A 25,895-nucleotide genomic window follows, 5' to 3' on the forward strand; every position below is an offset into this window, starting at 1 on the left:
GTGGCAACAATTTGAAAAGTGATATGCTGTTTATAGTGATTTGACGCAAAATCGCAAAATAAAAACAATAGTTCCTCACGGACAAAGCCCCTTTGGACTAATAAACAAGTAGTATTGTTGTTTTGATTATACTTATTTGATCAACCATTCCATTTCAACTATTCTAGACATTATTATGAATAAAAAGCAATTTTATTTAAATCTATCAGATACATTTAAAAAAAAAAGTAAAAAATACTATTAAGAATTGCATTTAATACCATTTTTTTAATGAATAAGACTAATTAAATTTGAAAGATGAAAATCTCACACTTTTCAAATAGTAATCGTATATGGAAGATAATGGTGTTTTATTTTGAGTAATGGCAATACGTTTTTTTAAAAATCACCTTATGTGTTAACAAAAAATTCATTAAGCTCACACAAAACATAAAATGAATATCCCAAATTTGTGTTTTGAACTATATAGGTTTGAGTGCAGCCCTACATTTGTACAAAATTTGGTGACTCTAAGTGCCACTTTCCTTCTACAGGGCATTGAACACATATATAGATTCTACATTTTTTAATAACAGAGATTGCTTTTTATCAGAGCTAAAAAATATGGATTCCATTGCAGTTTCAAATATTAAAACAAATGTGTATATTTTTGTTAAACTTTGTTATTGTTTATCAGAAAGTCGATATATTAGTAGAAAATTAAAAATCAAAGTATTTCATTTTTAAAGGGAGAAAACAGGCTGTTAAAGTCATTTTAATTTCTAGTGAAATGTTTTACATCTTATAAATTAATATTCATACATAATATATGTTTTAGTTTTTAATTTAACAAGAGCTGATTCTACACATAAACTGTTTAGTATCTGATATAAAAACAAGATTTAATATAATAGAGTAAAAAGTATTTTAAGTTTCTTAAAAAAAAGAAGAAAAGAAATAAGTTTATCAGTTAATATATAGATAAATAAAAAAAAATAGCACGCTAATTGTATACTTGTTATAGAAAGGATATTTCTGTAACAACTACTATCATTTACAATGTTAAATTTGTATTTGTTTTGTCTTATTCATTTAACTGTATTTAAGAAATTTTTAAAAATTTGTACTGACTTTTTTATTATTTTATAGTCACTGTACACACATATAAAGAAGGTTTTATGAAATATTGATACTAGATAACATAGTTCTTTTTTTTTTTTAACAAATAAGGTACAGAATTTTATGAAAACGGTCTGCATGCTAAATATTAATATGTAGATTAAACAAGCAGTTAAGATTTAGGAGGAAATAAGAGAGGCTGATTTGCAAGGCTTTTATAGAGCAGAAATTCCAACTGGTAAAATATTTATTAAAAATTACATATAAAATTTATCATAAATAAAAAGGGCAGCTTCAGGTTTGTTAACCAAATCTTTTTTAAATCTGAGACAAAGTCATTTAAGGTCAAAACAAGGAGTTTTTCATAGCTACTTCTTAGATTTGTTCTGAAGAATTCTTGAATTAAAATCAGTATTAACTTAGCCGTGCGTCCATTGCATCCTTTTGTCAGTTATAAAATTGAATGAACTCTCCAGAAATTGAATTTTGAAGTCATTTTCTCAACTGTCAATAAAATCTATGGTTCAGTTCTTAAAGATTCCTTTTCTGACTTTTAATTCTTGGGGAATTTATAGCATATCATGTTAGTGTGGTTAGAGATATAGCAGCCAAACTAAAAGAGTGTTAAAGTTTCATGTGAAGGAACATGAAATCTTATGTCTGAAAAGGTGAAATGAGCATGTCTTCGATAGCTAATTATAGTTGAAAATTTAATCATAATCTTGACTTTGGGAGTGCAATAATTATCCAAAATGCTTCTTTCATTGGTGAATTGGATTTTCTGGAAGCCTTTCACATTCGCAAGGAATTATCATGTTTAGTTAAGGATTTTGAGTCCATCCAGTCCTTCTTAACACTCAAAATTCTGTTTTCTTAATTTTTCAATTTTTGTTACTATTTCTCCTGACAGATAGTGCTGCCTTCTCATTCGCTTTATTACTTTATGGCTTGGTCCTGATGAAGAAGGACCTGTACCTGTTAGCCCTTGAAATCAACTGAGTTCTTGACTAAATTTACAGCAAACACAAGGTTTTATGTTTCACTTTAGTGTGTTTTTCTTCTGTTTTGATAATTAAGTATATTCTAATAATAAAAGAATGTTGAAATATATTCCTAGTTAAGAGGAGTAAGAAAGAATATTATATCCAGAAGTATCTTTAAGTGACAAAAATATGTAAAATTGGCGTAATTGATCATTTATAGTAAATTTTCAAGATTTAATATAGGCGATCCTTGTTCCTAAAAATTGTGTGGATATTATATGAATGAAAGAACTAAAACAAAAGTAGAGTTAAGCTTCGATATTTTCATTTTGTAATGGAGAAAATGTCTGTATTAAAACAGCAATTGATAACAAAATTAAATACTAATCTTATGCAATATTTTCTTTTTCATCACTATTAATTACAATTGAATTAAGAGACTTTTAGTAAAAATCCTCATCTTCTGAGGTTTCTTCAATTATCTGAGAAATTCATAAAAATTTCATTAAATGCAGCTAAACTCTAAAGTTGACTCTAAAGTTTTTTGCTTTTTCCAAAGGATAATTCCAACTGTTCAGCTAAGTGGAGGGCAATTAACTATTATTTCTGTTTCTGCTGTCTAAAAATTTGTCTTAAGAATTATTTTTTATAAAATTATGAAGGGTGTTTTTTAAGTAAGAGTCATTTGAAAATAAAAACCAAACAATAGAAAATTTTCAAAAACCAACTTTATTTTCAGATTCTACATACATTTCTCTATTTTTTTAACATAGTTGCCAAGTTTGTTTAAATGCTTATCATACCTTAGAACTAGATTTTGAATACCCTCTTCATAGAAACTTGCCGCCTGCTCTGATAACCAAGAGGTCACGTCCTTTTTTACATCCTACACTAGACACTTCAGGAAATTTGTTTGAAAGAGTGCTTATGGTGAAATGTCTGTTCTCAAGAATTTTTTCTTTAACTGAAGCCACCATACCGTCTGTGATCACAGATGGGCGACCGAAGCAAGACCCACTTAAGCACTTTGCCTTCACTCTTGGCAATTGCTCCGTAAACTTCACAAATCTGCCAGTGAATGTCTGCAGTAGACAAGTTTCTTGCCAACAAAAAACGTATCACTGACCGTACCTCACATGGGGCAGACAATTCAATAATCTTGAACATTTTAAAGACACAGAACAGACTGTACAGGTTACCTACACAGTTGTAACTGAGCACAGTTGTTTCCAAGGTATGATGGAACACGTGCAAGCACTCGTCTCGCCAGCATGTGGCATATTAGTGTATACAACAAAACAGTCCTTACTTAAAAAACATGCTATGTATGTTGTATTTTAATATGCTAGAATGTTGAGGTATCTGTGACTGCCATAGGTACTTGGGAATAGGAATTTCTTCAGTTAGACTCAAACAGTGTTGGAGGAATGCCATGTTATAGGAGGATTTTCTTCATTTCTTAAACTGTGCAGAGCAAAATTGTGTTGCAGGAGTGCTGTATTATATGAGTGCTACCTGTTTTAAAATGAAATTCATAAAATGAGGCCTTTTGAAGCAAACTTGTAAAAGATTATTTTCAAAAGGAAAATGATTTACAGAAGGATAATTTGTTATTAATCTTGGAAATCTTATAATAAGAAATTCAAGAAAATAGTTTCCAGTAAGATCAAACATCGAGGTGGCAATTACAATGTGTGATCATTTTATTACTGAGAAAGCATTGCATTTCTTTATTAATAGCATATCAGATGTTTTTGTTTTCAAATTGTGCTACCTGACTAAATTTTAGACTTCTTTCTTTTTTTTTTTTTAAGCTATTCTTAGTTAATTGTACCTTTAATTTTTCAATATATAACTTTAGTTGTAAATTAAGATTAGGAACCAGATTGTCTAAATTTTTATTTAACATAAATATACTGTTTTGCTTTTCTTAGATGCTGGATGTAATTCTATCTTAGATGCTTCAGGTTTAGGAAAAAAAAAAAAGTTCTTAAACATGAATTATCATTTTATAGAATATGTTTTTATTTATTATTAGTTCCTATAAAAGTAACTATTAAGGGTTGCCTTTTGTTATTAAAATTAACTTCTTTATTAGAATGTAAAGAATTTCGACAACTCTTAAGGATATTTTACTTTAGGATCCAATCTTGGCAGCACATTTCAAGCTTGTCCTACTAGTTATGATTATGATGCACCATTATCTGAAGCTGGGGATCCTACTCCTAAATATTATGCAATGCGTGAGGCTATAGGCAAGGTAACATAAATTTGTATGTGTTTAGATCATTACAACAATTTAGTGTAAGTATGTGTGTAAGCCTATTTTATTAAATGATTTTTTGATCATTGAAATAATTTTAATTTTCAAAAAGTGATTTTATTTCGGTGTCTTATTTTCTTTTGTAAATTAATTGAAAGGGAAATGATTGGGACGTACTTATTCATTTTTGTGCAGTTGAATAAAACTGATTTTGAAATAATATTTCAGCTTTAAATATTGTAATAGCGAAACACTTAAAATATCTTGGTTCAGCCATTTTTGATAATGCTTTAACCATTTCAAACTGTTTTACAAGATGTGCACAGTTTTTATGTGTTGGAGAATGGAAAGGAGAAGTTTTTGTTGTGGACTTCTTGTAATTAATTTTAATCTTTCATGTAGTAGAGGATGCCATTTCTTATATCACAGTGAAATTGAAATGTGCATGCATGATTTTGAGCATTCTGATGAGTCTTATATCATTATTTTGTATGTTACCATTATAGATTGTAAAGACTTTTCATGTTTTTTTTAATTCCATTAAATTCTTCAGCTTTTAAATGAGAAGTAATATTTTGAAGTATTTAAAAAGATAACTCGCTTGTAATATAGGGTGTTGAGTTTAGAATGGTCTTATTGTTAAAACAATAAATTGTACATATATGAGAAAAAAATATAAATTTTTATGAGATGTGTCTTGGGTCTTAAAAACAATATATTACAGTCAAAAGTCTTTAATCCGGATTTATCTATAATCCGGACCTCAAAGCTACAAACATTCTGCAATGCGTTGACGCATGCGCATAATACCTTTATGCGTGCGCATATGCATCTACGCATGCACATAATATGTTTATGCATGCACGTTTAATGTATAGTGGATGGTACAAGCTAAGCTAAAATTATATAATTATCTATTTCAGTTAATGTTGCAGATTGCGTTGTTCCTTAATCTTCTAATTGGATCTGGCTTATTATTTTTTGCAGACTTGTTAGAGCAATTTTATAAAAGTAAGCTTGAACTTTCCATTATGTCAAAAAGAATTTCTGATTCTGGAGCTACCAAAGGATCTACAAAGTGAAAGCATGTTCCGATGTCTATAAAAAAAAAGTGGAATTGCTGCAAAAAAGGGATAAAGGCATATCCTTTGATTCTCTAATAATTCCAAAATATGTTTATCAATTTCAAGCTGCTCTGGGGGGGGGCGCAATGAACTGGAAGTTAATCTGTCAGCACTATCCTTATCTTCAGGGCAGATGTTTTTGTTTCATTTGGCTTATAATTCCTTACTAAATGTAGTATTTCATCTCGATGTACTCCGTCTTTGATATGATTTAAATCAAATTCCTCGTCATTATAAATATCACGAATACACATCAAATAGTTTTCTGGTTGCAATTTTATAATTTCGACTATGCATAATGTATGCTTTATGCATGTTCGCGCTGAAAGAAATGTTTAATAAAGTAAACAAATAAATATTAAACTTTTTTTTGTAAATTTTGATACCCTTTAGATCATAATTGCTCTTTATTTCATAAATTACAGTTTCATATTTTTTATTTTATAATTTCTGCATGTCATCTTACCAGATTTAAACTGATGATCTACAATCCGGAAAAACCGACAATCTGGAATCGCCGAAGTCCCGACGAGTCCAGATTAAAGACATTTGACTGTATAATTATGTAAATGGACAGTCTATAGCATATATGTGCTTTTAAATTGAGCATCATTACACATAATTTAATGCACTTCATTTTCTCGAATTTTGGTATTGTTAATACTTTAAACAAAATTCAAGTTTCATATGAGCTTCTTTGTATCATAATGGTAAATGGTTATTAACGTGGCTTCATCTTGACAGAGGCATGCATAAACAACCATTTAATGATAAAAATTTACAGCCCGTCAAACACAGCAAAAAAAGTAAATATTATTTTATCTTTCTCTTCTACAAATCATTATTTCCTGTCAAAATAGTAATTTTTATAGAGTTTTAGAACCATCTTTTTCCTTTTTTTTTTCTTTCTTTAATGATACTGAATGGCCAGGAAGTTTTGTGAAAGATAAGCATACTTCGAAATTTTGAAGGGAAAGGGCAAAAGATAAATAAATATTTCCTAATTGAAATTTCTCAGTTTTAGACATCTTATTTTTAGCTTCATGAGTTTTTAAATTCTCTTGTGAGAATTTTCTTATTTTGTATTCAGCTGCCCTATTGGTAGAGTGATAGGAGAGTCAGCTGCCATAGCTTTGAATCTCAGAGAAGGCATGGATATTCATAAATATGGGTCTTCATGACATGAGGGAAGTTTAACTACTGTTGATCCTAACCCAAACTGAGAGTTTGGTGGCTGGGGAATAGGGATGGGAGACTCTTAGATCCATCACTGCCAAATCCATCACCCTTCATCTAAACTGGGACAGAGCTTCCTCTTTCTTATGAGCATATTTCATGTGATGTCCCCTGGGCAATGTTTTCAGTGATGATTAAATGACCAAAGGATTCAGCCATTTTCAGTAAATGCTTGATTATTAAAGTGGCCAGTCTTTACTAATGTCCAGCCTATTCAACTGTATAATTCATTGAATATTTGTTGCCTTATTCGTTTATAATTGTATCACGCTGATGTAACTGGAAGAAAATTGCTGCCATTGTGATGAAGTTAATAGTAGAAAATATTTCTTTGCTAGCAACAATAATCTTGTAGATTATTTAATTTTCTATTCAGAAGAAAGCAGCATACTTCAAGCAATAAATTTGAAATAAATCTGACAGAGGAAAAAATTTCCATTAAATATGTGGCATTAATTTATTAAAGCTGAAGAAAGATTAAAATAGTTCTGTGTAACTGTGAATTATCCTTCTGATTAATTCAATCTGGTAATAAATTGTGATTTAAAACTTCTGATTTTTCAGAAGTTGACAGTTTTGTCAATCTGGAAAGTAAGTGGATCACCAAACTGGTCCAATTACTTCTATCTTGATTACTGAATTTTGAAAAAACTGTTTTAAGTATTTTTTTCTTTGGAAGGGGAATGCTGATATGTGCAACATGTCAAAATATAGAATTCAAAACTAATGTTAATTTTTCACAATCGTTCAATTCCCCAACTTTTTTTTTCTCACATTAGATTTTTGAAATTGAAGTTAGGCTGTATTTTGTTTTATTTTAAATGTAAAAAATAAATACATTTAAATAATTCAAAATAAGCTGTGTACAATTAAGATAGAAAATATGTTTTTGATTTTTGGGCCTTGCTCTTTTTTATTGTCACCGATAAAGGAAATCAGTTGCTTATTATGAATAAAATTAAATCTTTTCACATTTAAATTAATCAAGAATAATATGATTTCAATAATGTATCAGATCATAATGTGTATTTTATTTTAAAAAAAATTTGTATATTATGTAGATAATTAACTTTTTTAACAGTTCCTTCCTTTGCCGCCTGGTCCTGTACCAGAACCTTCACCAAAGATGAAACTGCCTCCAATAACAATGAAAAAGGTAAAACTTTTTACATCATGGCTAAGCTTTAAGATTGCTTATTTGTGTTTTATATTTTAGAAAGCAGTGCCCCCTCTTAAGATTATTTTCTGTGGTTTTAGAAAATTTCATTCTTCTGTGAAAATAGTCATCTAAGAAAAAATTATTTTTGGTTATTACAGTTATCAATTTGCATAATTAAATTTATGCTAATCTAGTATGGCCAACATCACTCAGATTGTAATTGGAATCTCAGAGAAACCCCTTTTAGAGTCTAATAAACAAGAATGTTGAAGTAGAAGTGCAATATAAGTACATTAAATGTTATCTGAATCAAAATGCAGAATTAATTATGATAGATAATGTAACAAAGAAAAAAAAAACTTAGGAAGTCATTTATTTTAACATAATTTTCTGGTCTAAAATGTGAAAGAGTATTTTTATAATAATTTTTTCCCTCTGTTCTTCTTTCTATGACATCTAGAAAATATTGATCTACAAGATCCATACCTTCCATTGCTTTATTGTAGTCAATTACAACCTTTGGTTTTGTTTTCAATTTTTTACTTTTTGTCATTATTTCAACAGTTTCAGAATAAAAAAATGATGATAATCTTGTTACTTCCTTTTTTGTCCTTCCCTTTTTGAGTGAAGATTTTTCCACGTCTAAATGGTATAACTTTGTCAGATTTAACTTTTTATTTTTCAGTGCTGAAGGTGAATCCTTCAGCATGTAACAGTTCCAACCACATCTGTTTGATAAGTCAAAAGGATGTTATGTAATTCTGGTGGTGAAGTATAATAATATTAGTTATAGAAGATGATACAGTAACCTTGTTTGAATAAGGACATCATCAAAGTCGTAACAACTAGCATGTATTTTTGATAGCAAATTTTTGCTTTTTTTCCGAGGTTATGTTATTTGCCCTTTGAAGAGCATCAAAGTTTCATCTGTAGTAATATCTCTTACAGGGGTAATTGCTGTTTAATATACTTAATTCAAATGCTCACATATAGGCCAAATTTTACAGAGTTTTGTGTTAGGATGATTTTCTGGGTCATGAGACTCATTGTTCACAAAATATAAGTATTTATTTCACCGTATCGATTATATGACATAATCTTTATTCATATCGGAAAAAAGGAGTTTCCACTGATGCTTTTGTAGTTACATGCGTTCTTCAGTTTTTTTTATTATTTTTTTATTTATTTGTTATAATATCTTGTAAAATTGACTGTACAAAGAACAGTACAAAGAAAAGCATTTCACACGGTGATACAGGCATTTTCTTCTGCCTGTTATATTTCTTTACCAACAACAATACCTGATTGCTCACTGTAGCAGTTAGTCACTTCTACAATTATATCCATTATTTCATCATTTATAAAATGCTCATAATGTTGTAAAATAAAAGAAGTAAAAAAAGGTTGGTAAAAGTTGCGTCGGTTGCTGTTATCGCTCTCTTCAAATTCTGATATTTCAGAATCAAAAACATCTGAAGCAAAGCTGCCTTCTGAATTATTTCCTAATTCTTTAAGACTTAGATCCTTGTGCTCACTTGAGCTGTTCATTTTATCGATATTAAAGGCGAAGAAACGAGCACTGAAATTGAATCCTTTCAAAATATTTTCTAATAGAAAAAGTGTACAGAGTAGTGTATAATCAAATTACAAGTACTGTGCTGCCATCTGTGAAGCTGCTGTATAAATAAAATTGAAACTGGTGCAATTAAAAATTGGCGTTTCTATGTCTTTTTATTGGAAAAGTGTAGCTCTTGTGAGATTCGGGTGGAACAAAATTGATTCGAATCTGCTGCCCATATGAGAAACGAGCGCAGCGACTAAGGCATTAGAAAATTTTGTATTGGATGACAGATGTGGATTTATGAATTCAAGCATATCTTATTTACATAAGGCCTTGAAATCCAATAATAATTCATCAGATGATTAATTATTTTTTTTAAATCATTAACATAACTGTATGTCTTCGATGATGAACTTCCTAATGTTTTGGTGAAGTGGGCTGCTCTTTTTATATCCATCACTGCTGGATAATATGATAATAAACCAACTTTTGTTCTTTTAACTCTTCAATAACTGATTTTCTTTTGAAAAATCAGCTTAATTAAAATTTTGCATTCTATAATATATTTAATCTTGCTTTACTTTTATATACTTTTATTTTTAATATTTCCAAATGATGTAAGCATTGTGTACAACCTGTGTATTTTGTAGCATATTGGCACATAAAATATAAACTGTTTTGATGTTAGAGTTATGATGTATTTATAATATTAGTATCATTTCATGTTATTTATTTATTTATTTTTTTTTATGCTGAGCAAATTTTCAAGTTATCTTCGTGTTTTTAGGTTTCAACTCTTTGGGAATACTTAACATTAACGGGTAGAACAATTTTGAATAAGAGTCCTCTTTCATTTGAAGATCTTAAACATGTAAGATTTTATTTATAAAACATTTTTATATTGTGTGAAAATAGCCTAGTCTCTTATCCTAATACTGACTTTTTAAAATTCTACTTTTCTAAGACAAACTGTATTTAAAAAATAGGTATTATTCCATTAAAGCAATTTTGGTGTGATATTGCTGCATATTAATTTGTTTTGTCTCCTATTCTTTGATTGGATACTAGGTGAAATTGGCATGATAGGGAATAACAACAAGAAACATCCTCTAATTTCATAAAGCAATCCTTCAAAAACCTGTTGCGGGGAAAAAACACAATCTGCATTATTTTATTGTGAATAAATTTTCCACAGTATCCATCCATCAATTTTAACATTAGGATGACATACAAATGGATTGGTACATACCTTTCTTATGTAATTATTCCAGTATATCAGTGTATTATGATTCATTTGAAAGAAGCTTTAGTTCTGAAAACTCAGTAGATGTTAACTCCTGACACTATAAGTAAATGAATTATACAACAGTAACGAAAGGGATGCATAATCTGACAAGCCATGTTTATGCTTGAACATTATTTTTCTTCTTGTCATGAACAAAGGCAGTATAGCCATTTTGGCTTTTAATCGCATATTTTAATTTCCTGAGATGTTATTTGAATACAGGCTTTCTTTGTAAAGAACATCTCTTTCTCAAAGAAACAGAATAGCTGCTTTGCTGCTTCATCATCTTCTTGCCACTTCATAAAATCCTCAGCATTTAAAAAATAAATAAATCTGAAAAGTTTCAGATTTTAAATTATGTCCAAAGAGGCGTTTTTTTTTTTTTAACATTTCGTGTGTTAGCTTTATTTATTAAATATCATGTTCTTTGCACTTAAACCATAAAATTCAGTTCAACAGCAATATCGCGAAATAATTTTTAAATGAGCATATCTTTAGAATTTCCGATACAGAGTTTCGTACACTGGAGATAAAAATGTTTTTTCTTTACATACAGTATTGCTATTGCTCACTTTGAAATCATTTAGTCTGTTAATCAAAAATTTGTTGAAGTTTTACAAAATATAAAACCAATAATAAAACAAATTTCAGCTTCAAATTAGAGCTTCCACATGCCCATATTCTGTGTGAAAGATTATGTCATTCAAATTTTGATGGCTCTAGATACCGTTGTTTTATCACAATGCAAGAAACATACATACATTCATGCAGATTCTTCATTATTTAATTTCTTTAAATATAATACAGGGCTATAATATTTGGTGGCGACAATTGAAAAGTGGAACAATGCTTATTGTGAATCAACACAAAATGCCAAACTGAAATTAATAAGCCTTCTGGGCAAATTGCTCCTTTGGACTAAAGATGAAAAAAATGATCAGATGAGTGATGGTTATAATGACAATTATTGTCAGGTGCAAAGAAGATGATGCAAAAGTACACTAAACAGCATGACTTTAATAGAAAAGTATCACAAAGTATTACACAGTTCAGAAGCTAATGATATTAATGTTACCTGTCTATTTTAACAATTTGGTGTTGTACAGAATGTTCTGCTCTGTAATTATGGTTGTCGCAGCAAGTTTTAAGAAACTGATTACCCAACAATTTTGGACTCCAGTTTTTAATTCTGACTGAAGTTAAATTGTAATCCACATTTTAAAAACTTGTTCAACATAACAGCTTTACTCTTAAGATTTTATTCACCATTGGCTTGCATAATGCCATATACATAAAAAAAAAAAAAAAAAAAAACCCACAAAATTTCGCATTTTAGAATCGAAACATTTTCTGTATTGCCAATAGAAAAGTGCTAACATCAAAATTAAATTATTGATACAGAGATAAAAATACTGTATGGTTTACATAACAGTTGTCATAGAATACGCTGGAAATGCTTTGCTAGCATCTGTAACACTTGCATCATTTTATCAAAGCTTTACTGCAGTATCATAGTCTGGATTTGCTTCATTAATATTAATTTGTAAATTTTCTAATAAGTCGGGTGTTTTATTAATATAAAGTATAGCATTTCAAATGTTGGCATAAAAACTTATGGAGTGAAGTCATTAAAAATAAGGTGGTCATACTCCTTTGGGAACATTGCCTGTGATTTGAAATTTTCATGCTAATTCTTACATTTATTTTTAGTGCTCACCACAAGAAAATTAAGATTTTTCAATTGTTACACTTTCATAAATTTTGCATTCTTATCTTTTTTTTTTTTAAATATCAGTTACATCAATCGCATTTCAGTTGAAGATAGCTTTTCAATTTCTAGGCATTTTAACTATAAATAAAGTTTAAAGCAAAGTCCAAAGAATAAATATTTTAATTAAAAGATTTTTGTTAAATGACAAAGAAATAAAACAGTCCAGCAATGTTTATTCTGTACCACTGAGTGATCTGATTATTATATCAGCTACAAACAATCTAAATCATATTAAAGATTGTTTTTTTATACAATCTATAAAACGAGAGAAAATTAGCTACTTAAAACATTCTTTCGAAGAGGATTAATGTAAAAATTAATACTCATATATATAATTTTTGAAGCTGGGACATGACCCAAACTATCAACGTCCTGTTTGCTTAAAAACATTGTGAAAATAAACATGAAACGAACTTCCTCAGTTTTAGACAATTAAATTTAAATGCAGTCAAAGTAAAGAAGTAGCAGATGATAACACGGTGAAGGTAAAAATTTACTCTTACAAATGTTTAAAAAAAAAAAAAAAAAAGAGGAAGGGGGGGGGAAAGAAATTAGAAAAAGTTTAAAATTTGAATAATATCATCTAGTATAATTAAAAAGAATAGCTTTTCATATAGTATTAATAAATATTTATTACACATCATTGAAGGAAAAAATTTCATATAATTAATTCTCCTTAAACATTTATTTGAAAATTAAGGTTAAAAATAGCTGTGGCAATTCCTTGAAACAAAAATCCATAAACCACATGTGGCGTTATTATCGCTAAAGAAAAAAGATGCTAAATTTCAAAACGCGAAAATATGCAAATTCGTGTATATCTTAGAAAATTTTGAATAAAAAACTTTAATTTTTTGGAGGTTTGCTTAGAACTACACCTACTTTAAGATGATGGTAAAACATATATAGATAGATTATAATTCAAAATTTTTTTCGAAAAATTTATAAAAATTATTTAAAAATAGAAATTTAAAATATAAAACACAAAAAATGGGTAAATTTTATTTGGAATGAACCTAAATTTCGAAATGGGAAAGGAAAAATCAAAAAAGTTTAATAAAAAAAAAGATATTAATGTCAAATTCAATTAACATTGAGGAGCTAAAATTTTGAGAGCTAATTTTTTTAAAAACTACTCTCGCGATTTTTACAAAACTTGGCAGTTTGGCATAATTTGAGTCGTAAAATCGAAATATGTAAAAAAATTGGTATGTTATTTTTAAAAAAGTACGATTTTTTTGTCAAAATACCTATCTTAGAATAGTGCTATATATAAATCTAATATATATCCTAAGTCGCGCTTTTGAGACTTGAAATACGCAATTTGAATTTTGTCAATCGGCCCAGTAGAACGAGAGATATAGAACTGCCCACCCTCTTTTTTTTTTTTTTTTTTTTTTTTTTTTTTTTTTTTTTGGCAGTGTGCATTGTAATGAGACATAAAGAGTAATTTGACAGAACAGTGACTGATTATATCATTATGAATCATCTGCTGCACCTTTCACAAGGCTCAAGATGAACTTATATTTATATAATTTTGTTTAAAGAATAAAGAAAAGTATGTTTGGTTCTTTGAGATGAATTCTTTTTAATACTTTCTGTATTATGTTTAAAGGTAACTGTAATGTGGGATAAAAAATAACTGTCTTTTTAAAAAAATATTTATCTTCAGTAATTAATCATTGAAGTTATAATTATTTAAATCTCATTTTTTAAAAAGTATATTTTTACAGTCATGAGAAATTATTAATGGTATGGTGTTATATTTCTTTTTTAGCCTTACGGTTTTGTAATGTACAAAACTAAAATTAATTTTATCCCATCTGATCCAGCTGTTCTGACAGTTAAAGATGTAGCTGACAGAGCTTATGTTTTTGTAAATAAGGTACAGTATTTTTTAATAAATTTATGTTTTTTATATGTTTTAATAAATTTATGCTTTATATAATTTTGATACTTTCTGATTATCAACATCCTTAAAGAAAAGTTACGAACTTGTTACTGATTGGGTTGAGGAAAAGTTTGTTTTTGATACTTTTATTTTCTAGTTTAGTGATGCATCCAGTCATGCTTATATATATATATATATATATATATATATATATATTTTCCCATTCAAAATACACACATTTCTTAATTTCTTGTGCTGTTATTCTTCCCGTGTACACAGCAATCTGTTTTGTTTCTGCTAAAAAAAAAGGAAAATCGGAGAATTGCACAACCTTAGCACAAAAATCCTAAAATGAGAAGGAAAAAGAGTGTGTGATGCCTTTAAGTAAGCCACATTACATTTTACAGATACAGAAAGCTAGGTCCAAGATTTTTCCATATATAACAAAAACTGCAGTCCACTGCCATGTTAAAATACTGAAATACTCGTAAAAGGGATCATAGCCTGCAGTCACAATGGCAAAAAACACCCAGAGAAGTGGGAAAGCCATGTATGGGAAGGGGTCTGCTACGTGCATACCTGGGTTGCCATATAAACTTTTTGGTGATATTAAATGTGCTACCTCAGCAGCACTTTTTTTTTTTTTTTTTTTTGTGTGGCTTTTCAGCAAGGTAGCAAATAATCAGAAACTGCTAAGACTTGTGCTTTTTTAATATTAATTGCATTTTGTATTTGTTTAAAAAGGCTGATATGGGAATTATTTCAAAGCTATGTTCATGTAGTAGTCTTTTAAGACTTACCATATATCTATGTATAAGACCATTCTGCCATTTTTAAAGATACTTTATTACAGCAAGGGGGACTGTGTATAAAACAATCTCTCATATATGAGCCTGCTATGTCAGAGATATTATCTGTAAATTACAATTTAATTATATGAATATCACCTTGACATAAAACTAAGAAAGTATGTTTTCTTTGATGGAATTGTAAGATAGTTTGCTTGAAAGACTGTATATATGAGGCAGAAAGATTTTAATGTATTCATTTGAAGACAAGAAAATTTTATATTAAGACAATTATGTATTTAATATCCCAACCTTTTAAATAAATAATGAGAATATTTAGTGTGAAAATTATTATTTATATATATGTAAACACATTTATGTGTTTTTATTGGAAATTCTTTTATTACAGAATCTTTTCATGTTGAATTAGAAGTAATTGGTTATTATCCCCCCCTTTTTTTTATTTTAAAACTAAAATATTTTTCATTACAAAAATTGTAAGTTTAATTAACTATGCATTTTAAAACAAATTTATACTGTTAACTGTAATATCTATGAAATTACATCCAAATAATCTGTATTTTGCTGTAACAAAAAAGTTTAAATTCTTAACAGAGTATTCTTAACAGTATTACATTTCTAAAAATGTAACAGAATGTTTTGAATATATAGGTTTTGCAAGGAATCTTAAGCCGAGAGCAAAAAGTGAATAGTATTCCATTGCGTATTTTGAAGGGCCAAAGCATTGATATATTGGTTGAAAATCAAGGGCGTGTCTGTTTTGGATCTGGAATAAATGACAGAAAGGTATTTTCCCCCTTTTGTTGTTAAATTTTGACTTAATGAATGAAATGAAATTAATTAATTAATGAAATTTTTACCTGCCAATCTAATATTATGAATTGCATATCAGTCTATTAGTACTATTATTATTACTATAAATAATTAAAATTCAAATTGTGAAAAATATAATTAAAACACTTCTTGTAAATAGTGCTGTTATTAGAATTAAGTAGACAGCATTCATTTTAAACAATAATTGATATTTACAAAATATTTCTTTCTATCTCTATAAATATGTGTGTGTGTTTAACAAAATGATTGTCATAATTTATAGAGGTACTACTGCATAGATAGTATGATTTACTAGCAAACAGATGCAGCCATCAATTCAATACATTTTATCTCTAGTAAAAGCAATTCTGGGGACAGTATCTAATTCACATCATTATAGATGCAATATGAAACCCATTATTTTGTAAGCTTCGCACATCATAACACAATGGGTGATAGATGGAAGGGAGTGGCAACCTGTTACTTTGATAGTGGCAAGCAGGAAAGTGCATAGTTATCCAATATGGAAGACTGACTTAACAGGACAAAGGTTTGGAGATTTTAAGTTCTAAATTAGTTATATTACCATTGTTATGTAAAGGATGGAAAGAGGAAATCATCATTATGTAAAGGATGGAAATATCAAAACCCAAGTGAAGAATAAAAGGGTTTATTGCTTTACATATTTATCTTAAATATACAGCGTGGTTCAAAACTATATGTCAAAAATGTAAAGGCAGGTGGAGGGGACCTAAATAAGCAGATTTTGTATAGGAATGTTGTGCAGTAGTGCTGCGTTGAACTGGTAGAGAGCGCTGATGAGTACGACATATAAAAATGCTGCGCCAGCTAAATTCTTCATTTCCCTTATGGATCTCAAGCAGCATGCATCATTACACCAATGCAGAGCTTGCTGACATGCATTTCATGTATGGGGCTGTGCAAGGAAATGGATTACCTGCTTGAAGAATTTATAGGGAACGATTCTACATTACCTGAAATTTTTGTTGATGTCCCTCTAGCTGTTCGCGGGCGAATGTGGTTCTAACATGATGAGGCCTCAACTCACTTCAGCCGTCAGGAATCACCTGGATGCTTTCTACGACCAGCATTGGATAAAATGGGGAGGATCAGTTCTCTGGCCACCACATTCTCCTGGTTTAACCTGCTTGGATTTCTTCTTTTGGGATCATATTAAAGGCCTCATGTACCCGGGAGCCCTGTCACATCTGCAGAAGATCTTGTTGCCTGCTTGTGTGTCACTGCTGGACATGTGCTCGACATGCCTGATGTCTTTTCTAATGTACACCGATCCATGCACCCTTACTGTGGATCTTGTATCGCTGTTGGTGGCCGCTTTTTCAAGCACCTATTGTAAACTGTTAATATATTTTTTTCTTTTGTCTTTACTTATCTTTTCAGTTTCATGTGATTCATACTGCTTTACGTACTAGTGCTTTAATGTGGCATTACCTCGCTTACATTCCTATACGAAATCTGCTTATTCAAGTTCCCTCTACCTGGCTTTATATTTTTGACACATAGTTTTGAACCACCCTGTACTATATACAAGATTGTATAGGCTGTGTGGAGGCAGATCTCAAAAATTTAAAAGTCAATCATTGAGGACCATAGCGACTGATCGGATCCGTTGGAGGAAGCTTGTTGAGACAGCCTTGGGTGCAATGCAACTGAAGAAGATATATGCAGCTTAGCCATAAATAAATATCCCCAATATGTGAAACCCCTAATGGCCTATGTGCTGAACCAATCGAAATGAAATTTCTGATATTGTTATTTTGAAAGTATGCACTTGAGATTATAAGGATTTAAAACAGTAAAGCTCTTACAATTATGTGACGGAGAAAAAATTTCGAACTTTTTGCCTTCCCATATTGAGCAGTGTATTGAAAAAACATAACTGTCATTGGAATGATATAGGTATGACAAAAATTGCCAGCATAAAATGTTTGCAAAGAAGAGCGGTGTACGGGACCAATGACAACAACACAAAAGAGAAGAGGGGGGGAATTTTATTGGAATTACAAATTTCCATTTTGCTTACCTTTGCAGACAATAATGCATTGCATGTGAGTGATTGTTGACAATAATGATGAGCATAATGTTGCAACAGAAATTTGTGCAACTTCTTTACATTGTATGACGTCTTTCAGTTCTGACAAAACTTATGGATTTGATGTATACACCTTAGATTTCAGGTGACTTCAGAACCAGAAATACATCGGAGTGAAGTTTGGGGATTTCAGTAGCCATGAAACTGCAAAATTATGAGAGAGGATTCCAAATTGCTCTCGCAACACTTGCCGAACATTTGGTGACATGTTGAGGAGCACCATCTTGCATCCATACAATGGCACTGATGACATTTTGCTGCATCAATGCTGAAATACATGTTTCTGCAACATTGTTTGTTGTATACCGAGTACTTGTGATGGAGCACTTTTTCATACCTATGGAAATGACTTCTTCAAAAAAGTATAGACCGAGAATAAATGTGCTTGCAGTGCTGAAACCACACAGTCACCTTAGATTTGTGTAAAGGCACTGGTGCCACATTGTGAGCATTTTCGTCAGCCCAGTGAATGCAATTCTTGGAGTTTTATGTTTCCTGTTAAAGAGAAATGTGTCTCACCTGCCCATAATACCCACAGCAGCCACCTGCTGTCTTCATCACCTATGACAAGGAAAAGAACCATAGAGTCAACACCCTGTTGCCTGAACAGCTGTATTAGTTTACCTCGTTTCCCTTTCCATCTTGTTAGCATGTCAAAACACCTGATTGAAAAAACAGTCTTATACACTGCTTATTAAAGGATTACAACAAGCAGTGCTTTGCACATGTAATTCAGCGATTGGTTCTTCTACTATATCCCTCGGAATTATGGAAAGGGCTTCAGTGCACATCTATTCTGTACTGTCATTGGACTTTTACAGTGCTCTCTTTTGCAAATGTTTTATGTCAGCAATTTTCGCCATATATGCATCATTCTAATGACATTTATGGTTTTTCAATGTGCCGATCAATTTATGCAGGAAAAAAGTGGGTGTTGCCTTTAAAAAATTTCTCAATGTAACTGTAACCCTGAGAGCTCATTTTTTTTAAAATCATCACAATCTCAAGTACATACCTTCAAATAACAATACCTGAAATTTCATTTCAATTGGTTGAGTGGATAGGCTGCTAGGAGTTCATATGTTGGGGAAGTTTTTTTATTACCAATATATGTATATACACACATACATATAAAACCTCACAGCTGATTTGCATTACTGTGTTTCATAATGAACAATTGTAACATAAAAACAAGAAGTTGTATATGAAACACTAAGTACTGTATAAATTATGTGCTTTTAAAAATTGCCCTTGCTAAATGTTTTATTTATTTATTTTTCCAAATCCTAGCAGATGGGTTAGATGGATGAATGTTTTCATGATTTTCCCAATTCAGAATGCAAATATGAACTTAAAAAGTCCTCTGTGATGATATCTTTTCTCTATAAATAGTCCTTGTATACTTTTCCATAATTGATTAAGCAAAGAAATTATTTTCCTTAGAAGAACACATTTTCTTGAAATCAGTTATTAAAATGCTTTTTCTTTCTCACTGTTCTATTTTAAATTAGTACATTTTTGACTGTGCGCTTTTTTGCTCGTTTTCAATAATATTGTAATGCGTGACAAAAAATGAAAATATGTGCATTATTATTATTCTTTAAACTTATTATCATCTAACTAGAAATGTAAGTCCCCCCCCCAAAAAAAGTGGGTCATTTTCCAAAATTGAGTTGTTAGAAATTGTTTATTGTATTTAATTTGCCATTTTTCTTATTTTTTATCAACATCACAGCTGAGAAAAATGTCTACATAGATGTGCATTTTCAAGAAATTTAAATAAATGAAACAGAAATATTATTTTGTGTTTATTTCCTCTTTAAAGTGCATTTTTGTTACTGGTGAAAAGATTTTTGAAAACTTGATAGTATTTATTTTTAATGATGGTTTTTCCATTATAGTTTTTGAGTCTAAAAGAAAACTTGCAATTTTTTTCAATGTTGTTTTTTGAATTTAAAATGAAGCCTATTATGCACGAAATGTACTGGCAGGCTCTGAAAAATGTTGTTGGCCATTTTAAAAAACATCTAAATGATTTTAAAAAGTTATCATCATTTTTATATATGAATGGCTGATTAGTGTACCCGTGACTTATGTTTAATGACAAATTGCCCGTTAGCATTAACTTTCTTATATGAAAATGAAAAATGACACATTTAAGAAAGAAAAAAAGTCCTTTTTGAAATACAATAAATTTATATTCCTTAGAGCTACCTCCTTAATTATACATAAATTGAAAACTGAAGCCAAATGTATTCAATTAAGGAATTACATGCTAATAAATATTTAAAAATAAGTAATTATATAATTTATTACTAAAATTGAGCATATTCAGGGGAACGTTATATAAAAATCTGATGTGTACACCACATGACTTCCTTGTACGGAATATTAAATTATACGCATTTTTTTCTTGCATTTCATTTAAACTTATTGGATTTAATTAAATCTACTTCGCCGACAGTTCATAAACCACAAGAAAATAAAATTCACTCTATTTGTTTAACATAGTGACACTCTGGCGCTAGGTTCACTTAACAGTATTAAATTTCGTTCATATTATAACTCAGAATGCACAAAATTTATATCATTTAAAGAATTATCTAATCGTTGCCACATGTTCTTTTCAAATACTATAATAAAGCTAGTACGATGTATAAAAGAAATTAAGCAAACAAAACAAAAAAAGAAACAGTTTTTCACAGACGATTGAGTATTTCTCATTCAATTAATTCAGTTCTCACTTTGCGACAAGGCAAAAATACATTAAAGCTTAAAATATCTGTATTAAAAATTAAATTACTAATTATTAAAAATTAAGTAAATCTTAAACACTTATTTCCTTGAAAAAATTCCAGAAAGGATTAAGCATGATTTAATTCGCAATAATAAATGAAGGCGTTATCTTTGTTGTTGCGAAGCTACGTTTCTCTAGATTGGCAACAAATTCACTAATCTGCTGTTTCAAATGTAAACAAGCAATGAACTTAAAAAGTGATTCAAAAAATTATATTAGGCTTAGTGGCACTTAAACAACTTTAAAATTGTTGATAACTCTAAAAATATTGCATACAGATTTACTAAAGGCATAAAAACCTGAACCGGAAGACAAGAACAACATAATTCAATCATTGTTAAAGCAAAAAATGTACAATTTACAAACATATAAGAGTAAAGAAACTGAGATTGCTGAGCCGGGTAACAGAGTGGATATATATATAAATATATTTATATACGTTTGGCACGGCCGATTGCAACCAAAATACGAGGTGCACATCTACATGTTATAGTAGTCCTATATACAAAATTTTGACGTTCTGAGGCTACTCGTTTTTGAGTTATGTGAGATACGTACGTACGTACGTTCGTACAGACACCATGAAAAATTCTCTTCAGAATTCATTTTAAAGCAGTTTTATAATTTTTTTGGAGGAAAAGAGTCTTTTATTCTGTCCTTATGTACAGATATCACGCAAAAACATCGTTAAATTGCATTCGAAAGCGGTCAGAACACAACTAACGAAATAATTTTATGCTAAGAAATCCATTTTCCAGCTTTTTGATTATTTTTTCATACTAATAATAAAACTTTTTTCATTATTGCATTACACTTCAAAATTTTAACTCGTATATGTTCTAATTTCAGTTTACATTATTTATTATAATTATTTCAATACTGTATTTAATATTGCTTATTATGAGAGAAAATAATACATATTTAAGTATATTTATTTATTTTTTGTAATAAATTTAAAATAAAATTTCTCTCATTAGGGAATCTTTCAAAATGTGACTTTGGGATCCCAGATTCTTCTTAATTGGACAATGATACCATTACCATTAGGTCCTGAGTCTTTATCATTGATGAAGTATATAAAACAGTCAACTTTGGAACAATATAAAAGTTTTGTGCCTTCTGTATACATAGGAGAATTCATTCTTCCAAATGAAACAATTCTTGACTCATTTCTTAGATTGGATGGCTGGCACAAAGTAAGTAGAATTCTAAATCTATTATTCATAAGATAAGGTAGACTAAGGAAACAGTTAACTGATAAACTATAGTCATCGTAAGATTAAAAAAAAAAATCCCCTTTTTTAGACACTTTTATCATTTTTTTTTTTTTTGTGTGTGTGTGTGTGTGTGTGTACTTCCTCGTATTATTATTATTATTATATTTTGCCTATTAGAGTTACTTTCATAGGTGTCAGAGATAATATTTATTATATTTTTTCTGAAAAATATAGCATTAATATTGTTAACGTAAGTCACATAGAGTTCTAATTGCCCTTTACAGTGATACCCCCACATCTGTGGGTAATATGTTCCAAGTTGTAGCAGGGATATGTAAAACCAGAGATAAGACACACTGGCCAATGAATTAGAAACCCAAGATCAATATTTTATTGGACCACCTTTTGCATGGATAACTACTCTGATTCATTTGGACATCGAGTCTACATGATTTTGGAGTGTATTTGCTTTCACAGAATACTATGCATGGGCTGTGCAGCTTTTTAAATCTTGTAAATTAGATGGAAGAGGAAAGTGATGTCAGATGTGACTTTCAACCATATCCTGCACATTTTCTATGGGATTAAGATCTGGGCTATGTGGTGGCCAGGGAAAGTGTTGGAAGTCAGACTGATGTTCAGCAAACCAATATTGAACACGTCTGGCATACTGTATAGTTGCATTACAGTGTCCGTCACCATCAGGGTAAAAATGCAACATTGCAAGCTGCATTTATTTGATCTGCCTGTATAGGTATTTCATGGCTGTTTGTTTACCCTTCAGGAACACCAGGGCACCACTTGCATGCTCCATATCATGATACTCCCACCAGACCTTTGCACAATGCGAGTAAGGCAAACTGGATTCATAGCTTCATGGGGTTCTCGCCAAATTCAATGTCTTCTACCAGTGCAAAGTAGAGTGTAGCGTGATTCATCTGACCACATTACCCGTTTCCAATTCTCAGATGTCCAGTATCTTCTTTCCCGACACCACTGCAAATGAATTCTTGCACGACTATGCATTCCTATCCTCTGCACATGGTTCGAGCTGAAATCCATTGGGAAGAGCCTTGGTTGACAATCTGTGCCAATTGAAGCACAGTAGAGTCTCTGTTCTGCTGTACAGTTTGTTGAAGATGATGCTGATCCCTCTCTTGAAAAACTGTACTTGAACCGCAGTTACGTCTTCTAGAGAAGGACTGTGGGTTCTGATTCCAACTTTTGAAATCCTTTGATATGGCTGCTTTTGAGAACCCAGTGAGATTTGCTGTCTTCAAAATTGAGGCCTCTGCTAAATGGGTACTCACAATGAGCCTTTTTTCAACGGTGAAAGCTCTGTCGTTTTTCCCCTTTTTACTTCATTCATCGTGAAAAAGCAGCACTCTTACATGTTACTTATACTAGCATTCTAACCACGTGTAACCCACATCATTAAAAAAATAAATAAATAAATAAAAAATAAAAATTGCATACTTCATCCCTAGCATGCATCCAAATGAAAATTCGAAAGGTTTCTAATTCATTGGCCAGTATGTGTGTGTAGTAAACAGTAGATAAAAGAAGATATTCGTGTAACACACATAACTGCGGTTATGTCTAATTTTTAAATATTAATATTTATAACATCAAATGTAATAAGACAGTACATTACAAATTATACTGCTAAATTAAATAATGTAAAATATATTGTACATTAGAGTAAATATTCTCTCATATTCATGAAGGTTGTTGTTTGGTTTTTAAGTGTCGAGAGTAATATTTATTAGAGAATGTGGTTGCCTACCAAAGTAATATATATGTGATGTAAGTGAAACATAAGTTTTAATGGTTGCTTTCCTTGAGCTTAACAAAATAGATGAACATGGCATGTCAGCTTATGACGTGTGAGAAAAAACATAAGATGTGTAACAGGTGATTTACTTGATTGGTATAAATTGCTGCATTATGTCAGCAGAGTTAACTTATTAAGGAACAATTTACAGAGTTAATTTTAACAATTCATTTAGGTCAGCAGATATCTGGCTGCAACAATGCCATGTGTTGCTTTCTAGTAACTGCTGTTCAGAACACTCTGCTAGATTCCACTTCTGGTTGTCTTCAACAGCTTTATTCCATGCCAAGGTTTCTTGTATGAAATTGCCACACCACACTGAAGAGAATCATGACTACACCCATAACCAGGATGGCACACACCCCAGACAGGCACATTGGAACAGTACTCAGTATTGGTTTCTGCTGCTTGATGATATAGCTATAGACTTTTCATCTCTTCAGCACTATGCAAACACAAGATGGAATACAAATTTCTTAACCCTTTCCGGATGGGCATCCCATATACGCATTCTCTAAAAACGACTCTCACAGCCGGGCGTCCCATCCATGCATCACTAGAGATTGATTTTAGGGGACGGGCAATGCAAATATGCATTTTAAGCTGGAACATTTTTTTGAAAACCACTAGATGACACCCTAGGTCCATTACTTTTGAACTGAACACAGTTTTAGTTTCCTGACCTTCAGTTTGTATATATTCTGAATTATGCCTAGAAATACATTCCTTAATATTTTTAAATTTTTGCATTTTACCGCAGACAAGAGCACTAAAAAGTTGGGAAAACTAGGACTAATCATAGAAAAACTAAAAAAATTAATTTCAAAAAAGCTACATAGCCGAGGAAAATATTTGCATAGATAAATCCCTTTTTGCTTGGAAAGGACGTCTTGGCTTTCGACAGTATGTTCGATGCAAAAGATCGCGCTACGGCATAAAAATATTTAAATTATGCGAATCAGTTATCGGTTATGTATGGAATTTTTTTAAATACTGCAGGAAGGACACAGGAATGTTAAGAGCAATGGAACAGAAATGGAATGCTTAACAGAAGTAGTGAAGACATTGATGAGTGACTTATGTGAGAAAGGGTATAATTTATATTTAGATCGCTTCTTCAGTTCCCCATCTCTTGCATAATATTTTTATTCTGTAAAAACGAATGTTTGTGGAACAATATTAAAAACAGAAAAAAAGAATACCTAACGAGTTTCCAGGAAAAAAACTAAAGGGTGAATTGGAAGTAATGCAGCAAAACAAACATCATTGCATTCAAAGGGGGAAAAAAAAAGTTGTTTTTATGCTAACGAGCATACATGGACCAAAAATGGCTAAATCGGGCAGAAAAGATAGAATTACTGGAGAAGACATTTTAAAATCTAAATGCATCATTGATTATAACAAAAACGTGGGTGGTGTAGACATAGGAGACGCAGTTATGATACACTATTCATGTTTTCATAAATCAATTAAATGGTACAAGAAATTGTTTTTGGGATTGATGGATATAACAATATTGAACTCAAACATTCTTTTTGACAAAAAACATGGCATTAAAACGCCATTTCTCCAATTTAAAATGCAACTGATTGAGCAAATGTTCGAGAACTATGGAAATTATCGAGAAGAAAAGCAGTTTGTTGTACCAGCATCTATCCGATTATCTGGTAGCCATTTTCGTACACTTTGTATGAACGAGAAGGGTGAAAAAACCCAAAGAAGGTGCATAATGTGTTCACAAACAGTGCTAAAACAAAGAAAAAAGAAACAGGCATATTATGCTTGTGGAACGTGCAATGTAAGAATTTGCATTTCTCCGTGTTTCGAGACTTTTCACACTCACTCTTCATTTTAAATTTTGTTACTTCTTACTGTAAATAGTCTTTATTGTATTGTTTTATTAATTTTAAACTTTAATAA

The 25,895-nt window shown here is 30.5% G+C and overlaps 1 protein-coding gene across 1 annotated transcript in view; it reads left to right on the plus strand.

Annotated features, from left to right (window-relative positions):
* Positions 1–25,895, plus strand: part of Ect3 (Ectoderm-expressed 3) — a 69,437-nt gene that overhangs the window by 42,095 nt on the left and 1,447 nt on the right. Inside the window, exons 9-14 of the mRNA XM_035365615.2 lie at positions 4,223–4,341; positions 7,786–7,860; positions 10,212–10,295; positions 14,258–14,365; positions 15,832–15,966; positions 21,902–22,120. Of these exons, the coding sequence (XP_035221506.1) occupies positions 4,223–4,341; positions 7,786–7,860; positions 10,212–10,295; positions 14,258–14,365; positions 15,832–15,966; positions 21,902–22,120 (740 nt within the window). The remainder of the gene's footprint in view (positions 1–4,222; positions 4,342–7,785; positions 7,861–10,211; positions 10,296–14,257; positions 14,366–15,831; positions 15,967–21,901; positions 22,121–25,895) is intronic.

This window comes from Stegodyphus dumicola, chromosome 11, assembly GCF_044657685.1.
Source record: "Stegodyphus dumicola isolate Sdum_Otavi_A_Nest chromosome 11, ASM4465768v1".
NCBI classification, from domain to species: Eukaryota; Metazoa; Arthropoda; class Arachnida; order Araneae; family Eresidae; genus Stegodyphus; species Stegodyphus dumicola.